General features: G+C 40.6%; 1 protein-coding gene across 2 annotated transcripts in view; it reads left to right on the forward strand.

Annotated features, from left to right (window-relative positions):
• Positions 1-13927, forward strand: part of DAAM2 (dishevelled associated activator of morphogenesis 2) — a gene marked incomplete at its 5' end in the record, with an annotated part of 187843 nt that overhangs the window by 134881 nt on the left and 39035 nt on the right. For both annotated transcript variants that reach the window (XM_084203000.1, XM_084203001.1), the window contains 8 exons: positions 2475-2585; positions 3658-3761; positions 4962-5028; positions 6179-6296; positions 7174-7312; positions 8743-8801; positions 9182-9366; positions 10283-10600. In XM_084203000.1, coding sequence (XP_084059126.1) covers positions 2475-2585; positions 3658-3761; positions 4962-5028; positions 6179-6296; positions 7174-7312; positions 8743-8801; positions 9182-9366; positions 10283-10600 — 1101 coding nt within the window. The remainder of the gene's footprint in view (positions 1-2474; positions 2586-3657; positions 3762-4961; positions 5029-6178; positions 6297-7173; positions 7313-8742; positions 8802-9181; positions 9367-10282; positions 10601-13927) is intronic.

Raw genomic sequence — 13927 nt, forward strand, 5'->3', positions numbered from 1 at the left:
CAGTGATGAGGAATAATGGGATTAAGCAAGGAAAGTTTTGCTTAAATAGTAGGAAAAACCTTTATAACCGTAAGATCAATTGGGCCACAGAACTGGCTGCCAAGAGGTGTGGTGAAATCTTTTTTACAGGAAATGTTCAAGTGAAGATTTGAACCTCAGCCATTTGCAAAGAGTTGGAGATATTGGAGTTTGGCCGCAGTATGTGGGTGTAGACTCTGATTTTTAGGAATTGCAAGAATTTAGTGTTTCCTTCTCAAGCTGAACAATTACATGAAGATGTGCTGCTCTTCAATTGGATTAGTGCAACACAGAGTTTTGGGTTTTCTTGACCTGAATTTGGTTTGCTTCCCATTGCATTCTCTTACTAGATCAGTGTTCTGAAATGGGGGATAGAAAACTTTTGTTATCATCCTTCAACCTGTCTGGATGCTGTACCTGATATGTTGTTTCATAGATTCTGTCATGTTCCTACAAGTCTGTGAGAAAGTATGATAGGAATGAAACCTCTGAAGAAAACCAGCAAAGCCATCCTTGGCTTTGCTGTTTCTGTAGTGATGGTTAATTCAATTATTCCAAGAAGGCACATGTGTTTTGAATTTCAGCGTCAACTCTGGCAGTAACAGAACAAAGTTCTCTGATTTATTTCACTTCTGCTTGTTTGTCAAGTTGAACAGTTGGTTTTGTTGGTGAATTTAAAGACTTCTCAGATAGTTTCTGATTGTCACTGTTAGAGATAGGATGGTGGATTGAGCTGACCACCAGTCTGGCTCAGAGCATTTCATGTGCTTTTATGTAAGACTCGTTCCCATTTCTAGCAAAATATTATTTGGTCATAACACAATTACTGAGGTGTTGGATAAGATTGAAACTCAAATGCCTGGAGTAGGGAAAGCTGAAAATTCCAGATGGGAAATTTAGAAGCAGCGAGAGAAAGGAGTTTATGAAATCGAGCTTGTTTGATTGTGAGCATACCATGCTCAGATGTGAAAACAGCTGTCAGTAGCAGTGTATGATAGGTCAAAATATTTTTGCACAAAAATAAGCATGAAGGCAGGAGGTTATTCTTTCCCCTGAAGAATGTACAGGAGGATATTCCTCCTGTTTTTTGAGACATATCTCTGTGGCTTTCCACAGGAAACTAGATAGACCTATGGTGACTAGTAGAGGAAAGATTTTGCTATGAGTGAACACTTTCAGTAACCAGGGACTAAAGACTGACGAGAGGAAAATGAACTTCCTTACTCAGCATCATGGCTTCAAAATGTTATTTAGATGGTCTGCTGAGCCAAACACAGAAAAGTTATTTTTGTCTTCGTTATCCGTTTATGGTCAAAACTTCTTAGGGAATCAAAAAAGAATGCTCTCTTTTTTAGTGTGAGAGCAAAACAAATATATGAGTGTGAGGCATTTATTATTTATGCTGGAGTGAGACTCATACAGCTGAACTCACAGATCTCAAGTGGAATTTGTTACTCTTTCAGTAAGGAGAATTATCCTTGGAATTATGAACTGATCAGAGAAGATCCTGAAGAGAATATTGATGGTGATTAGTAGAAAGCTGGAAGTAGAGTTGCTTTAATGGCTAGTCAGTTTCTGCATATAACCTCTTTGGTAAATATTCAAGTGGAATTAATCCTGAATAAGGCAAAGACCATGATTAATACTTGTCTAGTTTTTCTCCTTTGTCTCCTGATGTTCACAAGATTATGGTAAAATATCAGTATGTATGCAGAAGTTAGACCAAAAGCATTCCTGTGCTGAACACCCCCTGTGGGTTGGTTAACAGGAGGACATGCAGCCTTCAGGGAGAACTTCCAGCAGCCTTTTAATAAACAGAGCTTATAAGAAAGATGGAGAAAGGCATTTTACTAGGGCCTGTGGTGACTGGACAAGGGTTCAAGGGTTTAAACTATAAGAGGCTAGACATTGAATGGGTAAAAGGAAGAGAGTTTTTTTTATGATGAAGGTCAAAAGACACTGGAGCAAGTTGGCCAGAGAAGTTGTAGATGCCTCATCCCTGGAAGTGTTCAAGGCCAGGCTGGATGGAGCTTTGAGGAGAGGCCCAGGTCTGGCAGAAAGATGCTCCTGCCCATGGCAGGGGGGTCAGGATTAGATGATCTTTAAAGGCAATTTTAAACCGAAACCATTCCATGAGTCTGTAGCATGGAAACTGGAGCTTAACTGCACAGTGGAGATGTGTAATTCAACTTTGGGTTTGGGAGCTGTATGCACAGGGAATATTCTTGTTATTTGAAAATCCCTAATCCTAGTTTACCAAGAGGTAATAATTGTCTGCTTCATGTTAAAGGGTGGTAAGTGAAGGAACAAGGATAGATCTTTCAAGGTTCAGGCATAGGCTTTATTCCTTAAAAGACAGTTTCTCTTTGCAGTTATCTCCCCTGTATATAGAAGTGCAATCTATCCTGCAAGAAATTGGTTTATGTCCTCTAACCCAGCTTGCTGTTCTGTTTCAGTCATTGTTGAATGAGCTGGACCGAAGCATGGGGCGATACCGAGATGAAGTAAACCTCAAAACAGCCATCATGTCCTTTATCAATGCTGTTCTGAATGCAGGTGCTGGTGAGGTGAGTCACTGCCCTGGAAATTCTTTCTGAAATGTTATGTTTAAATTAGTTTAGCCTTGGAAATAGCTAGTAGATTAAGTAACAGATCTTGTGGTAGTGAGTGGGTATATTTTGTGGAAAATAATGCTTAATTGTTAAGATCAGTCTTATAATATCTTCCATATTATTTCATTTTGAGCTTCTTCAATATTACATAGACTACTTACACTGAAGTGATTACTTTGGGTTGTTTTTTTGGTTGGTTGGTTTGTTTTTTGCTGTTTTGCTTCTGGAGGGTTTTTTGGTTTGTTTTAAGAACTGCAAAGCATTTACCTTTTTATTTCATCCTTTTTAAAAAATATTTTGGTTTACCTTCAGAAATGTTTTGAAATGTTAAGTTGTTTTGACTCAAAGCCTAAGTCAAAGCATTTTAATTTTAAAATATCAAAGGGAAACATTTCAGGAAAAAATCCCAGTTGTTTTACTTTCATTAACAAGACTTACTTTTGAATCTAAAGGATAGTTCAAACTAATTTCTTTCATTCAAAGTGTTAATTTTGTGACATTGGCTTTTTTTTTTAACTGTTTTTGGTTAAACCACAAAAGACAGCAAGCTGATGAGAGCTGTCTGGCAATGTATTTGTCTATCTCTGGGAATCCTGTAACATCCACTGAATAGATGTCAGAAGGTTTGTCAGAGTACGTGATTTTATGTGTATGGTTTTATGACAAATAAACGGAAAAAAATGGGAGGAAGACTGCAATGCTGTTCATCTGTAATCAGGAGGGGAACCTCTAATAGACTAGCAGGAAAAATGCCAGTGGCTTCTGTTCCTTATGGAACAACATGGAGTGTGCTGTCCCTATGACTGCATATGCAAAATTCATAGTACATGAATATACTTTCAAGTGAAATGGAGATAAAGGCATCAATTCCTTTTTTACTTACTTTACTGGAATCATTCATCCAGTGAATTTGGTGTCAAGATAGAGAATATTAAAAAGGGGAGGACTGAAGTTTTAAGCAAATGTTTTTAAAATGTGATTGACAGCTTTTGAAAACAAATAACTTGGTTTTCCCTCATTTTTTTAGGACAATTTGGAGTTCCGATTGCATCTCCGATATGAGTTTCTAATGCTGGGAATTCAGCCTGTCATTGACAAGCTCAGAGGACACGAGAATGCCACATTGGACAGGTTAAGACTTGTTTTCTGAGAACAGCTACTGATGAACAGAAAGACTTCTTAGAAACTCTTCTCTATCTGAGACAGCTGATTCTGTCTCTTCTTGAAACTGACTCCCTATAAAAATAAAAAGAAAATTTAAAAGAAAAATATTTATCCTAAAATTAACATCAGCAGATGAAGAAGGAAGCATACATACTAAGTTGGCAGAGGCTGTGGCAAAGGAGTTCCTCAATTGCTTTTTTTCTCAGCAGGGGATGGCAGTCAGAATGAAAAAAACACACAAAAAAAAAATTCTAATCATTTTCTCTTGAAGCAAAACTGGAACAAAAGCCTGTCTTGGTAGGAGGCAGGGAAGCCACTAGTTCATTGACTTCATTGTGACTGATTATGTGTGGTCTAAGGGCAGGTTTTGAGTTTCCAGGTTGTACAACTACAGTTTGCTGCAGAACCAGGAATGATGCTTTTGAGCTACAATATTATAAGCAAGAATAAGAAAATCTGTCCTATAGATGATCTGTATTCCTTTGGACAGTAACCAGGAGTGTTTAGGAGGGACTTAGTTGGATTTTACAAGTTAGGAGAATAACATCGGTTTGAGAGGATCTCAGATGCCTGGATTACAAAGAGTCTTGTGCCAGATCTGTACAGGGGAATGTGCCACAGCCTTCCTCCACATCATCTGCTGTGCTCCATTCTCTGTGTAAGAAAAGTCCAGATGGTCAAATGTGTCACTCACCAGGTCACCCAGATTCAGACATAGTCATGCTGCTGTGCTTATCAATATCTGGAGGCTGTTGAGAATTGATCCACTGAATGCATTTCTGCTTCACTGTTCAAAAGAAACAACTTGTAATGATCCAATACCTGTCTAGCAAGTATGGTGTGGACTTTTTAGAACTGTACTGTCACTGCAGGCATTGCACTTATCAAAAACAGAATATGCCTTTCCTATTTTATGTTTATCTTTTGCACCTTACTTCAACACAGTATTACAGTTAGTGTGTGCACCTCTGCCAGCATTTCTTTTGGCCTGTCACTGACTCCCTTGCCTTGCATACCTGTGACAGCACTTCATGTAATTAAGGCTTGCCAATATCCACATGTTCTAGCTGAACTGAGGTTTAGCTGCTTCTCTAGTGACACACTTAGTTTAAGTCTGAATTGTGCCATGAACATTGACAGATGTTTTGTAATTCTGTTTCCTCTTAGACATTTAGATTTCTTTGAGATGGTCAGAAATGAAGATGACCTGGAGCTTGCCAAGCGGTTTGACCTGGTAAGTTTTTCTTTGTAGTATGTGAACTGGCCAAAGCTGAACTTGCATCCATTTGGGATGCTTCTTGCACCTTTCCTTGTGCTCCCTAAAGCAAATGTTTGACTTCAGTGCTGAGAGTGGCCAATGCTCTTGTTTTCACTGTTTCTCATTTAGCAAGCAGGAGATTTGCACTGTGTGAACAATGAAAACAGTGGTCACACAAAGGGCTTCTGATGAGCATCTTTGATAAAAACTTTTCTTTTGTTTGCCTCAATGTTCAGGCGTGAAGGAGGTTCTCAACCATGCTGTCAGGTTCTCAGTCCTGATGATCTTGGATGCCTTCTAGTTTCAGACATCCCCTTTGCAGGACTATGGGTGAAGTTTGGGCTATTTTCTGATATTCTTCCCAAGATTACATGTAACTCTGCTGACAACTATTGCCTCAGAGCCTGTGGACAGGATCAGTATTTTAGAATATGTGGATTTTAAAGACTAGCATAGAGACAACCTCTAGCATCAATAAAAAGCTGTAGGGTCCTGGATGGTTTAGTCCCCTCTTTCTTTGTCAACAGTTCTTGCTGCACACACAGATACAGAATAAGACTCTGTCTTGCTTAGGTTCTACTATTTGTGCCACCAGTTTCTAGGACCCAAATGTTTTGCTGCCTCCAGAACAATTCTTCATGGTTTTGCATGGCTCCCACCTTTCTAGCCTTTTTCTTTGGGGATCTTTTCCATACTGGATTGTAGTGGTTGTTTCTAATTAATGGCCAGTCACAGTCCAGCTGTCTCAGACTGTCTCAGTCGGTCACAAGCCTATGTTATCATTCTTTTTCTATTCTTAGCTAAGCCTTCTGATGAAATACTTTCTTCTATTCTTTTAGTATAGTTTTAATATAATATATATAATAAAATAATAAATCAGCCTTTTGAACATGGAGTCAACATTCTTGTCTTTTCCCTCATCCTGGGACCCCTGCGAACACGGTCACACTGGGTAGGGATGACAATGGTGGTGTCAAAGACCCTGTTCCTGGAAGCTGCAGCTGGACCTGGCAGGAGACTTTGCAGAGGTCCACTTGCTGGAAATTTGCCTGTCTTTGTATTGATTGGCTCTCTCACAGTTAATCAGGCTTTTACTGTGGATTGTTTTTCTCTTCTCTCACTTCAGATCCACATTGATACAAAAAGTGCCTCTCAGATGTTTGAGTTGATCAAGAAGAGATTGAAGCATACAGATGCCTATCCCTATTTGTTATCCATCCTCCAGCACTGCTTGCAGATGCCATGTGAGTACGTTTACAGATTCCCACAGCAAGGGGTATTGGAGAACTGGGTGAAACTCTGGTGTTCACAGACAAGGGCACACACTGCCCTTATCTCCCATTCAGAGCTTGGCTGTGGCTCATGAACTTGGTATCTTACACTGCAAAATTTTTGTTGCAATACTTAGGGCAGCGGTTTGACCTCTCTGCATTTGTAAATAAAATTGAGTAGCTGAGACATTCCAGTTAGTCACTGACAGAGCTTTTAATGATTTTAAATCAGAAGTTTTAAAAAAGAGTCCTTGTGCTATAGATCAGGGAATTCCCAGAAAGAGATAGCATTTGGAATATTAAAAAAAGACACTGAGGATTTTTTCTGGATAAACAGTACAGTACTGAAAGCTATTCTGCCACTGGGAAATTCCACAGTAAGTCTTCAGGCTGTGATCTCATGGCAGTGCATCAATGGAGACCTCCCAAACACCAAGTAAAAAATAATACTGGAATTTGCTTCCAAAGGAAGTGATAAGAATCTTATTAACTGCAATAAAATAATTCAGTTATGGATCGAGAGTGTAACGGCAGGATCACTAAATAACTGCCTGCCTTGATCCTGTTAGGTGTGAGGTGCTGGTCTTCCATGATTTTTCATCTGTGCTTGAGCAATCAGACTGAATGTGCACATCAGGCACAAAGTTGCCTGTTATGAGCTGTCCCAGTATGCCAGGTGTTTGTAAATAATCTGCTAGCAACTGTTCATAGCTAGTCTTTACGTTTCGTAATTCATCACACACAGGACTGAGATGAAGGGTGGGGAGGAAAGAATACCAGTTTGTTGGCAGGTCTGGGCACTTTGGCATGGAATTGGAAGATCTCATGGCTTGGTCTTTTTTCAATCCAGATAAGAGGAATGGAGGAAACTTCCAGCAGTGGCAGCTGTTGGACAGAATACTCCAACAAATTGTTCTTCAGGATGAACGAGGAGATGATCCAGATATAGCTCCATTGGAAAACTTCAATGTCAAAAATATCATTAAAATGTAAGCTGCTTTATTATTGTTTATTTCTGTTATGCAGGCATAAAGATATGATCAGTATGCAGGTGCTTAAGAAATAAAATATCATATGTGAGGACTTTCCTATTTCAACTTACAGCTTCTTATTGTCTTGTTTACTAGTTAAGTCTTCTAAGTAGTTTCCTTCTAATGACATCTTAGCTTGGCAGTATTTCCCTGCAAAGTCCTTGTATTTGACTTCTAGTAACTGTTATTCTGGTTAGAAGAGCAGAAAAAATGCCCATGATTTTATAACAAGGCTTCCTCATGTGCCTTTTTTAATTCAGGATGCTCATGACAGCTTTCCTTGATATTAAAAAGTAAGAATAATATCATATTCTCTATGTAGATCCCATTCCTACTAATGAGCACATGGTTTAGAAAGATTGCAAATAGGGGAAAGCAGTCCCCACTTGGCACACAAAACCTCTTACCTCTTCATAAAATGTCTGTTTGCTCTCACCCACAGACTTGGTTGAGGGCATTACCATTATTTTTTCCCATAGGATGCATCATTTGAGAAGTCTAGCTACATGAGCTGGCTCTCTTCTCAACTTCCCTGTTCTCAGTCCTTTTTTAGCCAAACTTTTGGATTCTTCATTTCATCCAACTGCCTCTGCAGGTAATTCATGGCCCATTACCCTTCTGAATTATCCACTGAAAAGAACATTTATAGAACATAAGTCCCATATGAAACCAAATTCTCCTGTACTAAAAATTTTACAGTTCCTTTTGTTATAGGTGTGAGCCAAAATCAAAACTGATTTCTTGTCATGGAAAAATACAGTGATGTTGGATACCAGACTTCATTGTAGATTTCATGCCTGATCTTCCCTTTCTGCTTTCATAGCTACTTCTCATTCTGCATATCTAATCAATCCCCAGCATGCCCCGCATATTTTCTGTCAGTAGTAGGAAATAGTTGTGCCTGTACGAGATACGAGAATTGCCTTGTTACTGATGTATTACCCAATAGAGAAGTGTTCTTCCTCCTTCTAAGAAAGAAAAAATAGAACCACAAAGGTTAGAAAAAAACAATGGCAATCTGGTTTTATAGTAAGGATGGGGTAATTTGTAACCCATAGCAGCTGTGCTTATTTTAGTGATGACTTCTCTCTTTCAAAATAAGTAGACTTGGCACTTTGAGGGCATTACCTGAAGACAGGAATGTATCAGGAATTTCTTCCACAGCCATTCCTTTATCCTTTTTTATGACATTGAGTAAAAAGGCATCCTTTTCCTATTAGCTATAGTCTAGGAAGCAGAATCTGGATCCAGAAGGACCGCTGGCGTGATCCTGTATAAACTTGTACACTTACCAAGTTGCCTTTTGCCGATCACTACGCATAACGGCCACTCGCCTTTCAACCTGGGTAGCTCAGGAAAAGTTTAAATTATCTCATTTCACGTTTCAGGCTGGTGAATGAAAATGAGGTCAAGCAGTGGAGGGATCAGGCAGAGAAGTTCCGGAAAGGTGAGTTCATCCTCTTTGCTTGCATAGGCAGAAACTGATCCCAGTTCATTCACAGAGCAGTGAGCAGCAGAGCTGGGCACAACTTTTCCTTTTGCAGACATTTTGTGTCATGGTGAATGGTTTATGTGTTTCACAGGATGGGGGTTCCTTCAGTCCTCACACGAAGTGATTTTACAGTCTAAATGAAACTTAGGCATTGCTGTCTTGATCACTTGAAGTCATTGTCAAGACACTCAGACTCTATTTTCTTTTTCTTGCTCTCATTATACATCCTTGCTTGAGCTGACAAAAGTGTCAGCTTTATTTCAGCATAACCTACATCTCCCCAGGGACTGTTCATGAGCTTTGTTTCATCAGTCCCACTTGCGTGTTCCCCCTAGACCATGCAGAGCTGATGAGCAGGCTAGAGAAGAAGGAGCGGGAATGTGAAACAAAGACCCAGGAGAAGGATGAAATGATGAAGACGCTGAACAAAATGAAGGACAAGCTGCAGAAGGAATCCTTGGAGCTGCGCCAGACCCGAGACCAGATGAATGATCTGGTGGCTCAACTTAATGAGTTCTCGGTATGAGACTGGGGGTCTTGCCCATCCTTGTTTAAAGGCTGCTAACTAGTGAATGATGAACAAAAGCATGTTATGCATGAAGCACATCTGTGGTCATAAGAGGCAATACTTAGAAGCTGCTGAGCTTTTAGCTGAGACCAAAATCCCTGAGCTGGTGGTATAGAATGGTTCATGCATGGGCTGCTCCATTCCTTCTCCTCAGCTGCCTTCCCTGTAGGAGCTGCTGAGGCACGTGTGTCCTCCTCCAGCCATAATTTTCACTGCTGAGTGGGGTGGCCCTGGTTATTATTTCAATGCAATAGAGAGAAACATCCCTGATACAAAAGTATATAAGAAATAGGATTCCTATCATGCTGCAAGAGCATCTGAACTGTCTCAGAGTTCTGCAAAAGTGACATTTGCAGATGCTCCCTCCTGTTTGGTGCTCCTTCTATCCCAGCAGTGTGCCTGAGCCACCAGAACACAGCCCTGAGAAGTTAGACGCTGCAGGAAGCAGATTCATTCCCTCCTCCCCTCTCCTACTTTGCATTACTGAGGCCTAATGACAGGTATTCAGTGTTTCAAACCCTTAGCTTTTAAACCCAGGAGTTCAAAAGTTCATAAGATTGAACTTTTCTCTTTTTTCATGCATAAGGAGAAAATAATACATTTTGGCTTCTTTTACTAGCTTTCTGTTTTTCTGAGCCATTTATGGTTCCTTTTTCAATCTCTTCTCCACAACTCCATGGGCTTGAAACTTTCTCCTAAATGAAAGCTGAGATTCCTCCCTTTATTGCATGGCTTTGAGTGCAGGAGGCTTTAAAGAAAACATCAAATATTTTGAGAGTTGTAATAAAATCACATCAGCTGGCAACATGGAGTTATTGTGCCTTTTAAACTGTTTGCTTTCTTTTTCTCTGTGTCTTTTATTTTCCAGCAAGGGGGCAGCATTTCCTTCCCACCCCCACCACCCCCTCCTCCAGGTGGCCCATTAGCTTTGTCCTCTTCTCATATGTCTGAGAATTTGCCACCACTGCCACCTCCTCTGCCTTTCTCCAGCTGTCCCCCCCCTCCTGCTCCACCACCTCCACCAGGAGGACCTCCTCCTCCACCAGGAGCACCACCTTTCTTCAGCATGGGGGTGCCACCCCCTTCAACAACCACCTTCAGCACCAGTGGTCCCAGTCTGAAGAAGAAATCTATCCCGCAGCCTTCGCATCCACTGAAATCCTTCAACTGGGCTAAGCTGAGTGAGGTAAGAAACTGCATTACTCAATTGATTTACTTTCTGGGTATACCCCAGTGTTGATTAATGCCATGAAATGCAAAGTGGCACAGAAGAAAGTGGCCTTCTGTGGGCTGTGGTCAGTAGGAGTCATTAATTGTATTTGGGGAGTCTCCCCAGTTCTCCAGCAGTGCAGTGCATCCCCTGTGATAGACTGAGCTGCATAGATCTGGGCATGCAAATGATCTGGTCAAGCAAAGCTGTAGTGGGGCTGAATACCTAAGTGAGAGCTGGGCATCTCCAGGACTGGTGTGCTGGAGCTGCCCTCACCTGTACACCAGGGAAAAGGGTGACCAGAGCCAGTGTGGGCAAAACATGGTGAGAAACATCTGGAAAACCAGCCACCTCTACTCTGGCAGGAGCCATCACCAAGGAGAGAAAGGTGTCCTGATTCTCCTCACTGTTTGTTCATGGCCATGAGGGTAGCTCATGGCTCATTCTCCTTGAATGGTTATAACTCTGTCTGTAGGTGATAAAACTCCTAGTCGGCAAAAAAAGACCTCAGAGGACTTGGATTCTTCCTGTTGCACTCATTTTTCTTCTACCTTGGTTGGGTCTCATTCACTTCTCTCTCTTCCTTCTCTCTCTTTTTCCCTTCTTCTTTTCCCTCCCCTTCTCTTTAGGTCTTAATTTTTTTAAACTGATTTAGAAAGAAAAAAAGTGTCTGTGTTGAGTTTGGATTTCTGCCTAGAAACCCAGGTTCTCTTTTAGACTGAAACTCACCCAGGGCCCAACTCTGGCATTTGGAATGAGTGTCCAGGGACTTCTGGAATGCCACAAGAATTCTCTCTCCCCCTCTCCCCTTTTCTTTAAAATAAAGTGAAGTGAAATATTTGCTGCACCGTCTGTGCTTGTCCGTCAAGGCCACGTGGGGGATGTGGGAGAGAATGTAAGGACGAGGATTTATTTTCCTTTGCAGAACATGGAACTTAGTGCTCTGAAGAAAAGAAATAATAACTAATACATGTATATATATGAATTTATATGAAAAAGAGAAAGTCACAGGTGTTTCTGTTTAGTGTACAGTAACTGTAGGCTTATCCTGCCCTCTGGATAAGAGTGAAGGCAGCTGTGCTAATAAAATTGAAGACCTGGGTGGTGAGATAGCTAAAAGACAGTATTTTGAGGATGGCAAAATAGTTGGGAAAAGGGGCATAAGAGGGTGGGGCCTTCATTTTGTGTTGGTGTTTTGAACCTAGTATGGTCTCTGCAGAAGGGCAAAGGTTGAGGTGTCAGTACAGGTGTCTCATGTTGTTACTTGGGTTGCACTTGGTTATGGAGTTATTTAATTTCACTGACTGCTGGAGAAGCTAATATGTTTTGATCATCTTCCTCAGTTATCCTAGTCAAAGATACCAGTTATTTCCTGCTTTGGTATCTTTCTATTCACATGGATATGAATCCTCTGAGCACAAAGGCATGCCTTTTGTTGCTGCACTTCTGTGGTGTTCTCCTGAACTGAGCTGTCAGAGTAGCCAGACTGGAACGAGTGAGGACTCAAAACAAGCACACTGTCTGGGAACTGCACATCTTGAGTTTCTGAGCCTGGGAAACTGAGGCTTGGAAGTGTGCACAGTATTTTTGTGGTTTGTGGTAGGTTTTGACTTCCAGTTCACAAGAATACAACCTTTCCCCACAAAAACATTTTGAGAAACAATGCATGAAACACAGCAAGGTGAGGGAACACAGCATTGGAAACAGCTGTACATAAAGTTAGGGCTGCGAGTAGGTCAAATATTCAGCTCTTAGTTATCTCTGCATACTGTTTAGATCACCTTTCTCTAAGCAATTAGTACAGAGTCTCTCTTGGGAGGTTTTTCAGGTAAGTGTGAAGGTGACTGAAGCAGCCCACATAGGAGCAAACTTTTCTCTGTCCATGCAGCCTGCCTGGAGGCAGTGAGGGAAAGCCAACAGGAGTGTGGGCAAGGCTGGCTGAGAGGGATTTGTCTGCAATATACTTTCTCAGTGGTGGAATCAAGGCTGTTCTCCAGGGCAATTCATGTGACACCTTTTTTTTTTCCGATGCTGATTTTGTCTTTGGAAGAAAAGAACTGAGCTGTTGGGTGTTGGGAGAAATATCAAATATAGTCAGGCTCTTAGCAGTTGACAATAACAGATTGTCCACAGTTCCCGTGGGCACCACAAAAAAAGGTTTGACTGGAAAGGATCTGTGCTTCTAACAAGGAAACTCCAACAGCCCACTAATTTCCATTGGGAATTAAGGACTTTTTGCTAGTTTTGATGTAAGCTAATGACCAGCGGCAAAGACATTTAGATGCCTGGATGGTCTGAGTTCTGATGAAGCCCTTCCAGCTCCATTCATACAGCACTGTAGCATTGTTTGTGAGTTCCATTCATACAGCACTACAGTAGTGCTGGTGCCAAGGATCTCTGTTTTTTAAGAAAAAGATATTGCAATATAACCGCTGTAATATCTTGGAAGGATTCCTTTCTTTGTTTCTGGGCAGCAATGCTCTCTCACTCTGAGTTTTACACAACACCAAAGGTCAATCAGGGACCAAACATTTATGGTTAATCCAAGCAATCTAATGGTTTCAAGAAAATTGGAAGTACAGACTGAGAGTTACCTATTTGATAAATATAAGCATATTGATTTGAAGTTCTCAGAATAAATCAAGTCAGCCTTCAACTGCTCTGCTTCTTATCTCTTAGCTGGAGAAGCAGCTTCCCATCAAGTGTCCTGGTAATGACTCTCATCAGTGATGTCAGAGAGGCTTTCTTTAGCCAGCCCTAAGTAGACCTGACTGGAATAGTTTCATAACAAAGGTATTTGTTCTACATTCCATACAGGAGTTTTTAAAAAAGCCCAAAACACACATAAAAACAAAACCACCAAACCCAAACTCCCAAAACAGTCAGTCACATAAACAGAAAATGTTCATTTTGACACTAATTTTAAAAAAAATTCTCTATAATGTTATCAATGATTCTGATTTCTGGAACTTTTTTCCTAAAAGCAGACTGAGGTTTATGGCATAAAATTATGAAGGACTCTGCTAGAGATTCAAAGTTAATGGAAAGAGTTTTCAAAATTTCATTGTGAAGCTACTCATAATCGCTGTGGTGGTGCCTAGGCCTACAATGAAATAAAATAGCTGATTAAAAAACTGGCAAAAAATACAGCTTTTGCTTGAAGTGGATTTTTCTCACACTGAAGAAAGGATCTAATATTAAGAGAAAAGTTTGGAAAATGTGCTTTGTTCATATCACTTTTCAGATTCATAATGGAATTTTTGATTAAAACTTTAAGTTGCTTCCACTTTTCTGGTTAATATT

Source organism: Fringilla coelebs (assembly GCF_963513975.1).
Source record: "Fringilla coelebs genome assembly, chromosome: 3".
Classification (NCBI taxonomy): domain Eukaryota; kingdom Metazoa; phylum Chordata; class Aves; order Passeriformes; family Fringillidae; genus Fringilla; species Fringilla coelebs.